The sequence below is a fragment of the Hippichthys cyanospilos genome, chromosome 1 (assembly GCF_059441005.1).
Source record: "Hippichthys cyanospilos isolate Australia breed blue-spotted pipefish chromosome 1, RoL_Hcya_1.0, whole genome shotgun sequence".
NCBI lineage: Eukaryota > Metazoa > Chordata > Actinopteri > Syngnathiformes > Syngnathidae > Hippichthys > Hippichthys cyanospilos.
Genome location: NC_142369.1, coordinates 33,230,385 through 33,242,675, shown reverse-complemented (window position 1 = coordinate 33,242,675; position 12,291 = coordinate 33,230,385). Strand labels below are relative to the sequence as shown.

The 12,291-nt window shown below is 37.5% G+C and overlaps 1 protein-coding gene across 2 annotated transcripts in view; it reads left to right on the top strand.

The window, feature by feature from the left end:
• The window catches only part of loxl2b (lysyl oxidase-like 2b), a 40,622-nt gene that overhangs the window by 3,102 nt on the left and 25,229 nt on the right, over positions 1-12,291 (top strand). For both annotated transcript variants that reach the window (XM_088421761.1, XM_088421753.1), the window contains exons 2-3: positions 1,166-1,519; positions 1,816-1,991. In XM_088421761.1, coding sequence (XP_088277887.1) covers positions 1,177-1,519; positions 1,816-1,991 — 519 coding nt within the window. In that variant the 5' untranslated portion in view covers positions 1,166-1,176. The remainder of the gene's footprint in view (positions 1-1,165; positions 1,520-1,815; positions 1,992-12,291) is intronic.

Genomic DNA, 12,291 nt, shown 5'->3' with positions numbered 1-12,291 from the left:
GAAAAGTGTATAAAGTGTATTGTGAGGGTTTTTACAGCCTTAAAACGTAGAATAATTGGGAAAAAAAAAAAAACCTAAAGATGGCTACTTCACGGAATTCGCATGTCGTGGGTTATTTTTAGAACTTACCCCCTGTGATAAACATGGGACCACTGTACTTAAGTTCATGAGATTTAACTCAAGGCTGGAAAGCCCTCTTCACAATTGCATGTGTCCTTTGAGAGAATGCCTATAATCTTTTCTAGGTTTTTTTGTAAAATTTGTGATACATATTATGAACACAGAATTTTGTGGCAGTGATGTGATGATGATATCTGCACTGAACATCAGCACTCAGGTCTCATGCCTAATTCATAACTAAACATTGTGCAGCTTCTGGTTCCTTCAACAATACACAATGATGGTAAAATTGCAACTCTGAATGATATTTAAACTTCTAAGTGTCTTCTGAGGTCATTTAAATTATATTAATTGTAAAGTATCAACTCGTAAAACTCGTCTGCATCCCTTCCTCAAAAGACTTCATAAAAATATTTTTCAAGCTGTTAAATACTGCTGCCGGCCTATCACCACCAATTTTTCGAGTACGAATCATCCTATCAATGTTTCATCAAATAATTGAATTACCAGATGGTTGAGCTGATTCACCCATAATTATCATTGACTAGAAAGTACTAATACACATAATCCTTATGCTATCTTATGCTTATGCTATATATACTATGATATCTTCAAAGAGTGATTAGCATGTCTGTCTCAGAGTGCAGAGGCCGTGGGTTCGCGTCCAGCTCCTTCCTGCGGGCAGTTTGCATGTTCTTCCCATGTGTGTGTGGGTTTTCTCTTGGTATTTCAGTTTTCTCTCACATTCCAAAAACATGCAGGTCAGGTATATTGGGCACTCTAGATTGTCCTTAGAAGTAATTGTGTGTGCGAATAGTTGTTTATCTTTCTGTGTTCTGCGATTGGCTGGCAAATAGTTCAGGGTGTACCTCCCCTGCTGTCCAAAGACAGCTGAGATAGGCAACATCATAATACCCTAGTGAAGATAAGGGGTCGAAATATTGGAATGATTGATGTTGGTATTTTCAATCTTTTAGAATGTTTTCCTCTCATGTACTGTAACTGCTTTGCTCTTCAAGTTCAATGAAATGATCTTCCTCTGCAGGTCTGACCAAAATGCATTTCATCCAGTCCATGTTCTACTGCAGTCTATTGATGCTACTGGAGCTGGTTGTAGCCCAGTATGAGCACCTCGGCTACCCACCAGCATACCCGGAGCCAGAGCAAGAGCAGTACTCAGTCCCCCAGCTAACACCCGACACTCCCAGAATTCAACTCAGGCTGGCAGGAGATAAAAGGAAACACAATGAGGGCCGTGTTGAGGTGTTCTACAACAACCAATGGGGAACTGTCTGTGATGACGACTTTACCATCCACGCCGCGCAGGTGGTGTGCCGAGAGCTGGGCTACATGGAAGCAGTCTCATGGTCGCCATCGTCAAAATATGGGAAAGGAGAAGGTACTTGATGATTATTGTAGAGTAATTATTGGAGATTATAAAACATACTCAGAACACTTCTTGACTCAAACAATATGCATGTTTTTTCATACTGCATGAAATAAGTATCAATCTCAACAAACTAAATAACCAGGAGAGAAACAATCTAACCCCTTTCTATAACATTGGTATCTGCATTTTGATTTGTGACCAGTTTTGCATAGTTTTCTCAGAACAACGGAACACCTTGAGTAAAATGTTCCCTTTCCATGTCACAACAAGAGTCCCTCAATGATGAGTACATCTCCCCCCCACAGGGCCTATCTGGTTTGACAATCTCCACTGCACTGGCAAAGAAAAGACCTTGGCGCTGTGTCCCTCCAATGGGATTGGTGTTTCAGACTGTAAGCACAGTGAAGACGTAGGCGTGATGTGTAGCGACAAGAGGATCCCTGGATTTAAATTTATCAACGTTCTTCCAAACCATGTTGAGGTACAGCTTTAGCTTAATTTATTCATAATCATCCATCCATCCATCATCCATCCATCCATCCATCCATCCATCCATCCATCCATCCATCCATCCATCCATCCATCCATCCTGCATTTAAGTGTCCATCCATCCTGCATTTAAGTGGCAAGGGCAAAAATTGAATGCCCAAGACAACTTATCACCCGGGGGGCACTGCATTAAAAACTGGTAACATGGGGTTAAGGATATTGCCACATGGTCTCAGGAAAATGTCAGAAAACTTTTGTCAGTTAACACAGTTTGTCACATGTAAGTACATGTAAGTTAACACTCTCATTCAAGGTGAAAGCAATATATCAACAACAACCTAACCTTCTCTGGGCCAGAGCTCATCTAAGATGGACTAATACAAAGTGAAAATACAGTATGTAATGTGGTCTGACAAGCGGCCCATTTTTCAAATAGTTTTATCTAGAAATTATGGGCAACATGTCTTCTGGACCCAAAAAGAAAAGGACTGTGTCATTAGTGACACCTTTTTCCTGCAGACATTTTCCTGGTTCCAAAGTTTAATAAAACAGACACGATTGCCATCAGCGTTCCTCATTTATTTATTTGTTTATGGTTAGGCTGTTCCTGTGTGCAAAAACATTTATCTCAGGTTGTATTGTATATACAGGAAAAAAAGGTTGAAAAACACAAGCTTAGATAACTGGGCAAGGACAAGATCTAGAGCTTTTCATTTTAACGCTTTTATTGTACAGCACAGACATTAAACTCAGGGCCCAGGGTCCAGATCTGTCCCAGGGTCCAGATCCGGCCTGCCACATCATTTTATGTGGCCCGTGAAATGCTGATTTCCGGCTAAAATACTAAACTTGCAAGTTTTAAAAGTTTTTTGGTAAAAAAACAAGCATTCTTTAGTTCTCAATCTCTCTTTTGAACAGTTTTTACTGAACTCTGATCTGAAGTGTGTGAAGAACTTGAAAATGTATCTAACTTTACAGTTATTCCGGCCCTCTGACAGAAACTATAACTACAATGTGGCCCACGATAAAAATGAGTTTGGCATCCCTTTTACAGTAGTCTTCCTTTTTGGTGTGCAATATTTCATTTGTATATTTTTATGAAATGCATACATCAATGGGAAATTTACACCAGTTGATGTAATGGTTTCCCCAGAAGTTTCGGTGTCTGAAGTCAAGCCCTGTGGTGAAAGCCTGATTCAGCGTTTCCATGAAAAAAAGACATCTGGACTCCATGCCACATTGCATACACATCGCACTATCATCTGGAAGCGTCTGGTCACCCAACCAGGCACTCCTGCTGTGTAATGTAGGCAATGATTACGTAGAGTTGGAGGTTTTGTGCGATTAGATGTTAGTGTGCTGCTAGAGCATGTTGAGGAGCCACGCCTTTCTAAGTGGCCCTAACCTCAGTTGGTCAGCCAGCAAGGAAGTCAAACACAAAGTTAAGGCCCAGACAATGAGCTAAGAGAGAGGTGAAAAATGAATCCTTGCATGCAAGTGCTGGTGACCTTTGGCTAAAGTGGTCAGAGTCTTCCAAGTTCTTCACCATCGTGCACTTTTGAAATTGAATAGGACATGTTGAGTCTTGAACATTTGTTAGAATTGGCTATTGTGCTGCTATTCACAGATTTCCAGAGGAGTGAATTTGATGCATTCATCACAATAAGCGGAAGGGTAAACAACCAGTTGACATCCAGTTTATTGAACCCTGACTCGCTAAAATATTTATCTTTCTGTCCATTTGTATTGGTTTTGCTGCTTCAACATTACACTTGAATTGACTACTGGGAATTTTTTGAGGTCACCCTTGCATTCGTGTGCATACATTCCATTCTATTTCTAAACATCTTCAACATGCACAAATTCCAGAGTTTATGAAATGTTTTTGGCAGTGCTCCCTAGTGTGGAGCTCAAGCAGACAAATTCATTTTGTCTAAAAACATGAACAGTACCAAAAACAGTATGTTCTCAGTTATACGTTTCATACATAATGTCAATTGATGTTTGGATCAAATGCATGCATGCATGCATGCATGTACATGCACACATAAAAGTGCACACTCATACATACACACACACACACACACACACGCACACAATATGTGTGAGGTGCTAATAGTATTTTTGAAATTGTATTATGAGGAGCATGCTGTATTTTATTGAGGTTATGTTATGGTCAAAGAGTAGCGATTATCCACATATAATTTGGGGGGAAAAGGCATGTTCTTTTCACATCAAAACTTAATAAAAGTTCAAACCCATTTACCATTTACCTTTTTTAATTATTATTTGCAAAGCAGACTGAAGATGTATGATGATTCTTTGGACATCTACAGTATGGATTGAAGCAGAAATATTTTTTAACCGATTCTGATTTGAATCGGGAACCCCAAAATCGGAATCAAATCGTGAGAAAGTCAAGGATTCCCGCTTCTAGTTTTTGGATATCAAACTATTAATCATCGTGCATTTACTCTTTTACTCAGCAAAACCTAACCACTTAACACGGACATTGTTTTGTCATCTTTGTTTTGATCTTGCAGGTCACGTTTTCTTGTTTACCTGGGATCGCATTGGTGTGAGATCTTGTCTGCAGGATCATATTATAGAAAAATATTTCTCCTAATAGTGCTATCTTGAGGGCCGAAACAACATCAACTCTGATTTTTTTTTTTGTATCAGTGACAAGTCAAGTAATACACAATCAGGTAACAATGAGTCGGAAAGTAGTAAATGAAAATGAAACGTTTCAGAAGCTTGTGAAGACAAATATATGTTGACATGTTGAAACTAAGCGGACTTTTCAATTAAAATGGACAAAGTTTTATCAAACTCAAGCGGCAATATGGAGAAGATGATGACGGAAGCTACATGTAAGTTAATTCTGTTATTTTATTAAATTTGTTTATATCTGACGTTGATTTATGCTCACATCTTGTAAATACAATTTGAACGGTAAATTTTGTCCGTTTTACTGTGGACTTTTTGGGACTCCGACCATTTCTGTCGAGACCTATAGTTTTTTTCGTATGGCGAGTCCCGGGGACCCAACACGTTCCAGAGGTAAAATAAGCAATGCTTTTACTTGGTTACTAAGGCGGGAGATCAAACCCACGGCCTATGGTTTCGGAGACAACCACTCTACCACAGAGCCAGGCCGCCCCAAATAATTCCTGTGAACCATTTTGTTGGTAATAACCAAGTAATAACAATCTTAATACTAATAAGTATCAATTTTCCACGTCCCATGCTGCTTCTATTCCTGACAAAAAAACATTATTCAGAGAAGAGACTAACAAGGCCAACACATTTGACTTATTGCTTTATTTTGTTTGGCTGCAGCTTTTCTCAAATTCCTGCTGTTCTCATGCACATACTTCATAAGAAAATCATATTGCGTCACCTCATGGCTCACATTTTCCTCTCTTAGACAACCCCCCCAAGAACATAAATTAAAATATCCAACGTTACTCCTTAAAAAACGTCCAACTACATCCAGGTTGATTTATAAATTGCGTTGTAAGCCTTCATCAATGCACAATAATTGTGGGTTGGCAGTTGGTTATTAGAAATTCATATGTTTTCAATTCAATAATGACTGCCTTCATACTTATGTTTTTATCTTGGATTTTTTTTTTCAATGTAAGTAATAATGTAATGGATTTTTTTTTTCAATGTAGGTAATAATGTAATGTAATAATTGCTGGGTCCTCATGGCAAAATCATTTCACACAGGACAGTATGTTCATGTGAATGACATAATTTTTATTTTGCTTCAAGGCATCGATCACTAAAGATCAAAATCACCTTTTTAAACTTAATGTGGCATTGGCATATTTGAATCACATTTGCTGAGAATTTGTGTGAGCAGAACATACAGTCACAGTTTAATTTTTACGTTCCCATTTTTTCAATTTTTTCATAAAATACATATTTGACCTTTTGACATTTTATACAGTAATTTTTAATAGTACCGTGCCTGTCCCATATTGAATACAGCGGTACCACGACTTACAAACACCTCTTGTTACGAAAAATTCAGCTTACGAAAGACCTTGGCGGGAAAATATTGTCTCTCATAACGAGAGAAAATTCAAGATGCTAAAGGTGACATTGTCAGCAAATAGTATGAGGGTACAAGACATCAATGCTCGGGCCCACATGACTATAATGTAATACGTTATCACAACCAGTGATGTCTACCATATGTGTTATAATTTGAGATGTAGCCTTTTTTCAAGATGCCGGCTTGTCCACAAACAAGACAATAGTTTTTTGCACCGATGTTTACTGTGGTCTTCTACTTTTCATCTTCACTCATTTCATCCACACTTCCCACCAACAGTTTACACCGTGGAACTAACAAATATATAACTGACATTAGCTATAGCTAACATTGTACATATTCACATAAAAACACATATGTAACATGCCACTTTGGACTGCACGTCGTTAGCACTTTAGCAGTGACATCACACAGGAAGGACTTCGCATGACCCCAAACTAAACTTAAGGAAACTTACATGCTCAAAATAATAAAAAAAAAAACAAAACCAAAAAAAAACAAACAAAAAAAAACATTATTGCTCCTGAGGACCTTTCAGTGATTCCTGGATCACTGGATATGTAAAATAAAAACATACAAATTAAACATCCTAAAAAAGTGTCTCTCTCTGCACATCACCAACACACCAGCCCCATCTCAAGGCAAACAAATGAACTGCATTCATATTGTTAACTGCTTCAATTTATATGTTTCATTTAAAGGGTTTAGGAGCGTTGTTTTATTTAATTATTCATTACATTATATATTTTGATTATTATGCAGTAATGTGGGCGGCTCGGTGACACAGTGAATAGCACGTCCGCCTGACAGTTCAAAGGATCTGGTTCAAATCCACCTGGCTCCGGCCTTCCTGTGTGGAGTTTGCATGTTCTTCCCGAGCCCGCGTTGGTTCTCTCCGGGCACTCCTGCTTCCTCCCACATTCCTAAAACATGTATGCCAGGTGATTTGGACATACTAAATTGTCCTTAGGTGTGATTGGGCGCGTGAATGGTTGTTCGTCTCTGTGTGCCCTGTGATTGGCTGGCACCCAGTTCAGGGTGTCCCCCGCCTACAGCCCGAAACCAGCTGAGATAGGTGCCAGCGAGCCTGCGACTCTTGTGAGGCTAAGCGGCTCTAGAAAATTGACTAATGGATGGATGGATGGATGTACTAATGTAATTCTAATACAGCTATGTATTTGTTTCCATTTTGGATAGAGTTTTATAATTTAATAATATTAATTTAAAGGGTAGAGGAGCATTTTGGGAGGGCTTGAGCCTGATGTAAAAAACAGCTCTACTTATGAAAGATTTGTATTACGAAATTACTTCCGGCACAAATTAATTTCATAAGTAGAAGTACCACTATGAAAGATTTATATTACAAAATTACTTCCGGCACGGATTAATTTCATAAGTAGAAGTACCACTGTTCATTGTTAATAAGGGAACACAAGTGTAGTTTTTTTGTTTTGTGTGAAGGACAGTAAATGAGGTCAGCCGACTGAACACCATTATGAAATAACTCCAGATCCAGAACGAAGTATAGAGGAGCCTGATCATTGAGAGCTCTGTAAATGACTTAAAATTTTGGAATTGTATATTCAAATGAATATGTAGCCAGTGCAAGGATGATATTATTACTGTCACTTTATGTGTTGCTTAAAAACAATTTCCATTCAGGCATCATTTCTATGTATTAGTTCAGTTTGTCAGGGCTTGGGGGAAACATCTGTTTCCACTTTTTTTTTTTTTTTTAAAGGGTCTTTGCAAACTAGGAAATTGGTACTGTGAGTATTGCATTGACCAAATACAGTACATCATTTCAATATTAAGGGAGAAATATTTTCTTCTATCTCAAACCAATTTCTTATTTGTTCTTTTTCTTTCAAACTGACATAACTTATCTACAAGAATCAGTAAGGCATTTATAGTATGTTGAAGGTACAGTATCACATTAACAGCACGGACCTTTTCTGCATGTGAGGTGATTTCTGCTGTATTTGAGAGCCGTTGAAGCACTCTATTTGAAACATGTGTTCATAAGCTCTGTGCTGTTTTTGCTGGCAAATGTTCATCTGCTGCATAAGAAGTACTTTATGTACTCAAAGTGCAACATGATCAAAATGTTGGGACTTAAAATATTTTTAAAAGAACCAGTGTAATATTTAAGCAATTATTCAATTTAAAAACCTATTATAAAATTAAATAACTAAATGTAAATAAATGTGTTCTGTCAAATCAACATATTCTAATACCAGCAATTCTTACTTCTACACAATGTGGCTTTAAAGTTAAAACATTGGGATATGGTTTTTGTCATACAGAGAGGAATGTTTATAGCCTACAGTTGCAATTTCTGGGACAAGAATCCTCTTATTACCCTCAGGAAACATGAAAACAGTTTCCAGGAGAATGAGGACCGTGAGATAGGTGCCTGCCTGGTCAATCATATCATATAGTCTATCAAAGACACCACTTGCTCTCAAGAAGATTAAAAATGATGAATCAAAAAGCCGGTTTTGTTAGTTAGTCAACTTTATGAAAACTAAATGTATTCTCTTTTTCTTATAAATCCTTAGCAGGATTCAACATGAACAACAGCTACTACTAGCTACTAATGCTGCTCTGTCAAGCTGCTAACTACCTTTGGCCAAATTTTTATGTCAAGTCGACAAAAGTGGAGCCTATTCTGTTTCAGACCTAATTATTTTTACTCCCAAAACAACCTGGCAAAAAGACAGTGTTTGTGATATGCAAGAAAAAAACAAAACAACTGAATGAACATGTTCAACTGTGGCGGCATGGCTATAGAGTGGTCGTCTCCCTGGTGGGCGGCTGTGGGTTCGATCCCCCGACAGTCAAGACCATGTCGAAGTGTCCTTGAGCAAGACGCTGAACCCCCTATTGCTCCTGATGCTGCGTTATCAGTAAAGAAGAGACTAGTTAGTGTAAAGCACTTTGATTGCCCAAGGTAGAAAAGCGCTACATAAGTGAAAGTCCATTTAACTGGATAAAAGTGCCTCATGTTGCTAGCTTCAGTTAGCCCAACGGCTATTCACCTTAATAAATTCATTTGAATCTGAGGATAAATCATATTTTGTAAGTGGTTCTGTTAATGGATTACATTTACTGAATCCATTGACAAAATTAATTTGGTGTATTTTTCACTTTTATTAGTTATGTGCATTTATATATACAGTATAAGAAACATGTCATTTGAGGCAAGTGTCTCCACTTGCAGTTTATAAAGCACTTACTTCTGATGAAAACAAACAAAAAACAAAACTCAAAATCCCAAAGAAATCTCAAAATGGACATCTCTGTTCAAAATGACCATTTTTGTCAATAAGCCAAAACTTATATCTGTGACACATGCCTAATTTTGTCAAAACACATCACATATCAGTGTTCTTGTTTGCCTGCGTCCTAGACGCATCATTTTTGTCAGAGACAAATATTTTTAAATCAAACGACACACACTAGTAATGGAGGAAATTCAACCTTATTGAAAGCAGTTTTGTCGCGTTTTGCCTAAGGCACAAAAGCCACAAATTTAAATGCAACGTTTCACTACGTGTCTAATGAACAGAGTTTAACCGTCGTGATGCAGTGATTGTGTAAGCATTAAAAGTGGCTTTTCTCTATCGCCGCCTTCATACTAAATAGAATTTTTTCTAGTTGGAAGGCGACTGGTAATTGATCGGTAATGACACCACAACTGTCCGTGCTCTCCTAAATGAACAGAAACAAATATTCGTACAGAACCGAAAGCAATTCAACACAACACACATCTTCAGCATGTATACAAAATAAAATAGAACAAAAACAAGATGCAAAATAATGTATTTAAACTCCAAATTAATGCATGCACACATCGTACTCATATAGGTGTAAATGAATGAAAATGCTGCAGCTACTATACTAAATATTATGTTACAATTTTGACTAACAATGCTTCTGACATGCTGAGAGATGAACACACTGGCACACGTTTCATGCTTTGCCCATATCCTCAATGTAGCTGCTCACTTTAAAAAGTTTAATTTCTTATCTTGTTTGTCATAAATGTAGTGGGAAATACAGTGGGCCCCCGTGTTACGAGATTAATCCGTTCCGCGATTGGGCTCGTGAAGCGAATTCGCTGAATGGCGGGCAATTCAAACCTGTTAAATAGCTAATGTGTTTAGAACCCCAGTTAAAACATCAAAATTGTACATACATAATAAAAATTGGGACCAAAATAGTATAGTAAGTGCTTCGTGTATATATAATATACATGTATACATTCAGAAAACATCATAAATAAAAAATATAGAAAGGATTTCTTTACTTTTGACAAGCTTGTTATGGCCATATTCCGTAGTGAGCCTAGCCTAGCCTTCTTTGTATTTCTTGATCATCTCCAGCTTCGTTTCCATATAAATCATCTTCTTACTTCTCTCTTTAACATCACTAGCAATCTTGAAACACATGGCTTACCCATTCAAGTTTGAATTAAGCAGTAAAATGTACTATGAATACGGTTTTGTAACCACTCACACTAGAACAAACCTTTACCATTCCACCATGTTGTCCACTCGTAAAGAAATTCTGTAAGATACGCGTTGCGAAAAATCAGTTCCGCATGGACTCCGCGCGGAGGGTCGTGGTTGCTGAAATAAAGTCATTTTGATGCATGCAGCCATGCGGATCTTAAACCAAGCCACCACTTAAAGACAGGATAAAGGTAATAAAGATGAAAGATGGATGAAGCAAAGTGAAAAACATTATGCAAGAAATTGATATAAGTATGAACATGAATGTTTTTTGTATATTTGGCATTTTTTTTTCTTTTTTTTTTAATCTTGTACGGTTTTGTTTTTAACTTCAGTCAAATTGTAAACTGCACAACACATTTTTTATGTTTAAGCCGGGGACATAGATTTGCTATAGTGAAAAGTCAGTTGTGAAAAATTAGCTGGCTGCAAATCTCTCTCTCTCTCTCTCTCTCTCTCTCTCTCTCTCTCTCTCTCTCTCTCTCTCTCTCTTTCTCTCTCTTTCTCTCTCTCTCTCTCTCTCTCTCTCTCTCTCTCTCTATATATATATATATATATATATATATATATATATATATATATATATATATATATATATATATATATATATTATAAGCAGTGGAATAAGGGATTGTTGACTGGCTCCCTCTGTTTCATTTTTTCCTCATCTATAATGTGTCGTATATATTGATGTATAATTTTGCCCTGCTAGATTGGATTGCACTAGCTGGAACGACCCTCACCTTTTCTTTACATGTCATCCCACAAATGGCTTTTCCATCTGTGCAAGTTTCCCCTAAAACAAGACACAGGAAAGGCCTCTCTCCCTGGAGAGTGCCGGAACAAAACAAGACACACATGTTTGCAATCTTTTTTTTTTTCTTTTTTCTTTTTTGGGTAACTGAATTTTTGCTAGTGAGAGACCACGTGAAAAGTGTCTGATTTCCATACTGAAAAGGAGTTAGGAGAAAATAAATGGAGTGCTTCACATTATCCAGCCAAAGAATAAGGGCTAAAGTTGAATACAGCTGTTGTCTTTTCAACTTTCCCGATAAGCTTCCTTGTATGAAGAAAGTGCTTTTCCAAGAATGCGTAAACACAAATTCATCAACATGTTCGTACAACACACTATGTACATACTCTGCATAGAACTGTAAAGCCAAACGCCAAACGTTGACTTTAAATGCTATAGTTATTCCTTTACTACCTATTTAACAAATTGTGCAGTGTTTGTCATTTGCTGCTCTTTTTTTTCCTTACATGTTTCTATAAGCAGCATTCTCTAATTTAATATTGGAAGTACTAACGCCATGATTGGGACTGAACTTTGTGAATTTTGACTTTTGTATCTTTTGCTGGACAAAGCACAACCAGTATTTGATAGAAATATGATCAATTACCACAAAATACATTTTGGAAACTGTGTCGTAAATCCAGTGATGATTATGCATACGTGGTCAGTTTTCACACCGAAGACAAACATTTATACTCATTCATTATGAAGTCCAGTGTATGGTTTGGCAGTGATGTTGTTTACTGTTTTAAGAGCTGCAATTTTGCCGCCCATATTTCATCATCTTAGCTTGAACTCTGAGCATCCATTGTTGTCTTGGCTCGCAAAAATGTCTGCGACGGACTCATGTATTGTGTTTGGTAAACACAGCCACAAGGCCACAATAGCAGCATGCCACTATACTTCATATCATACT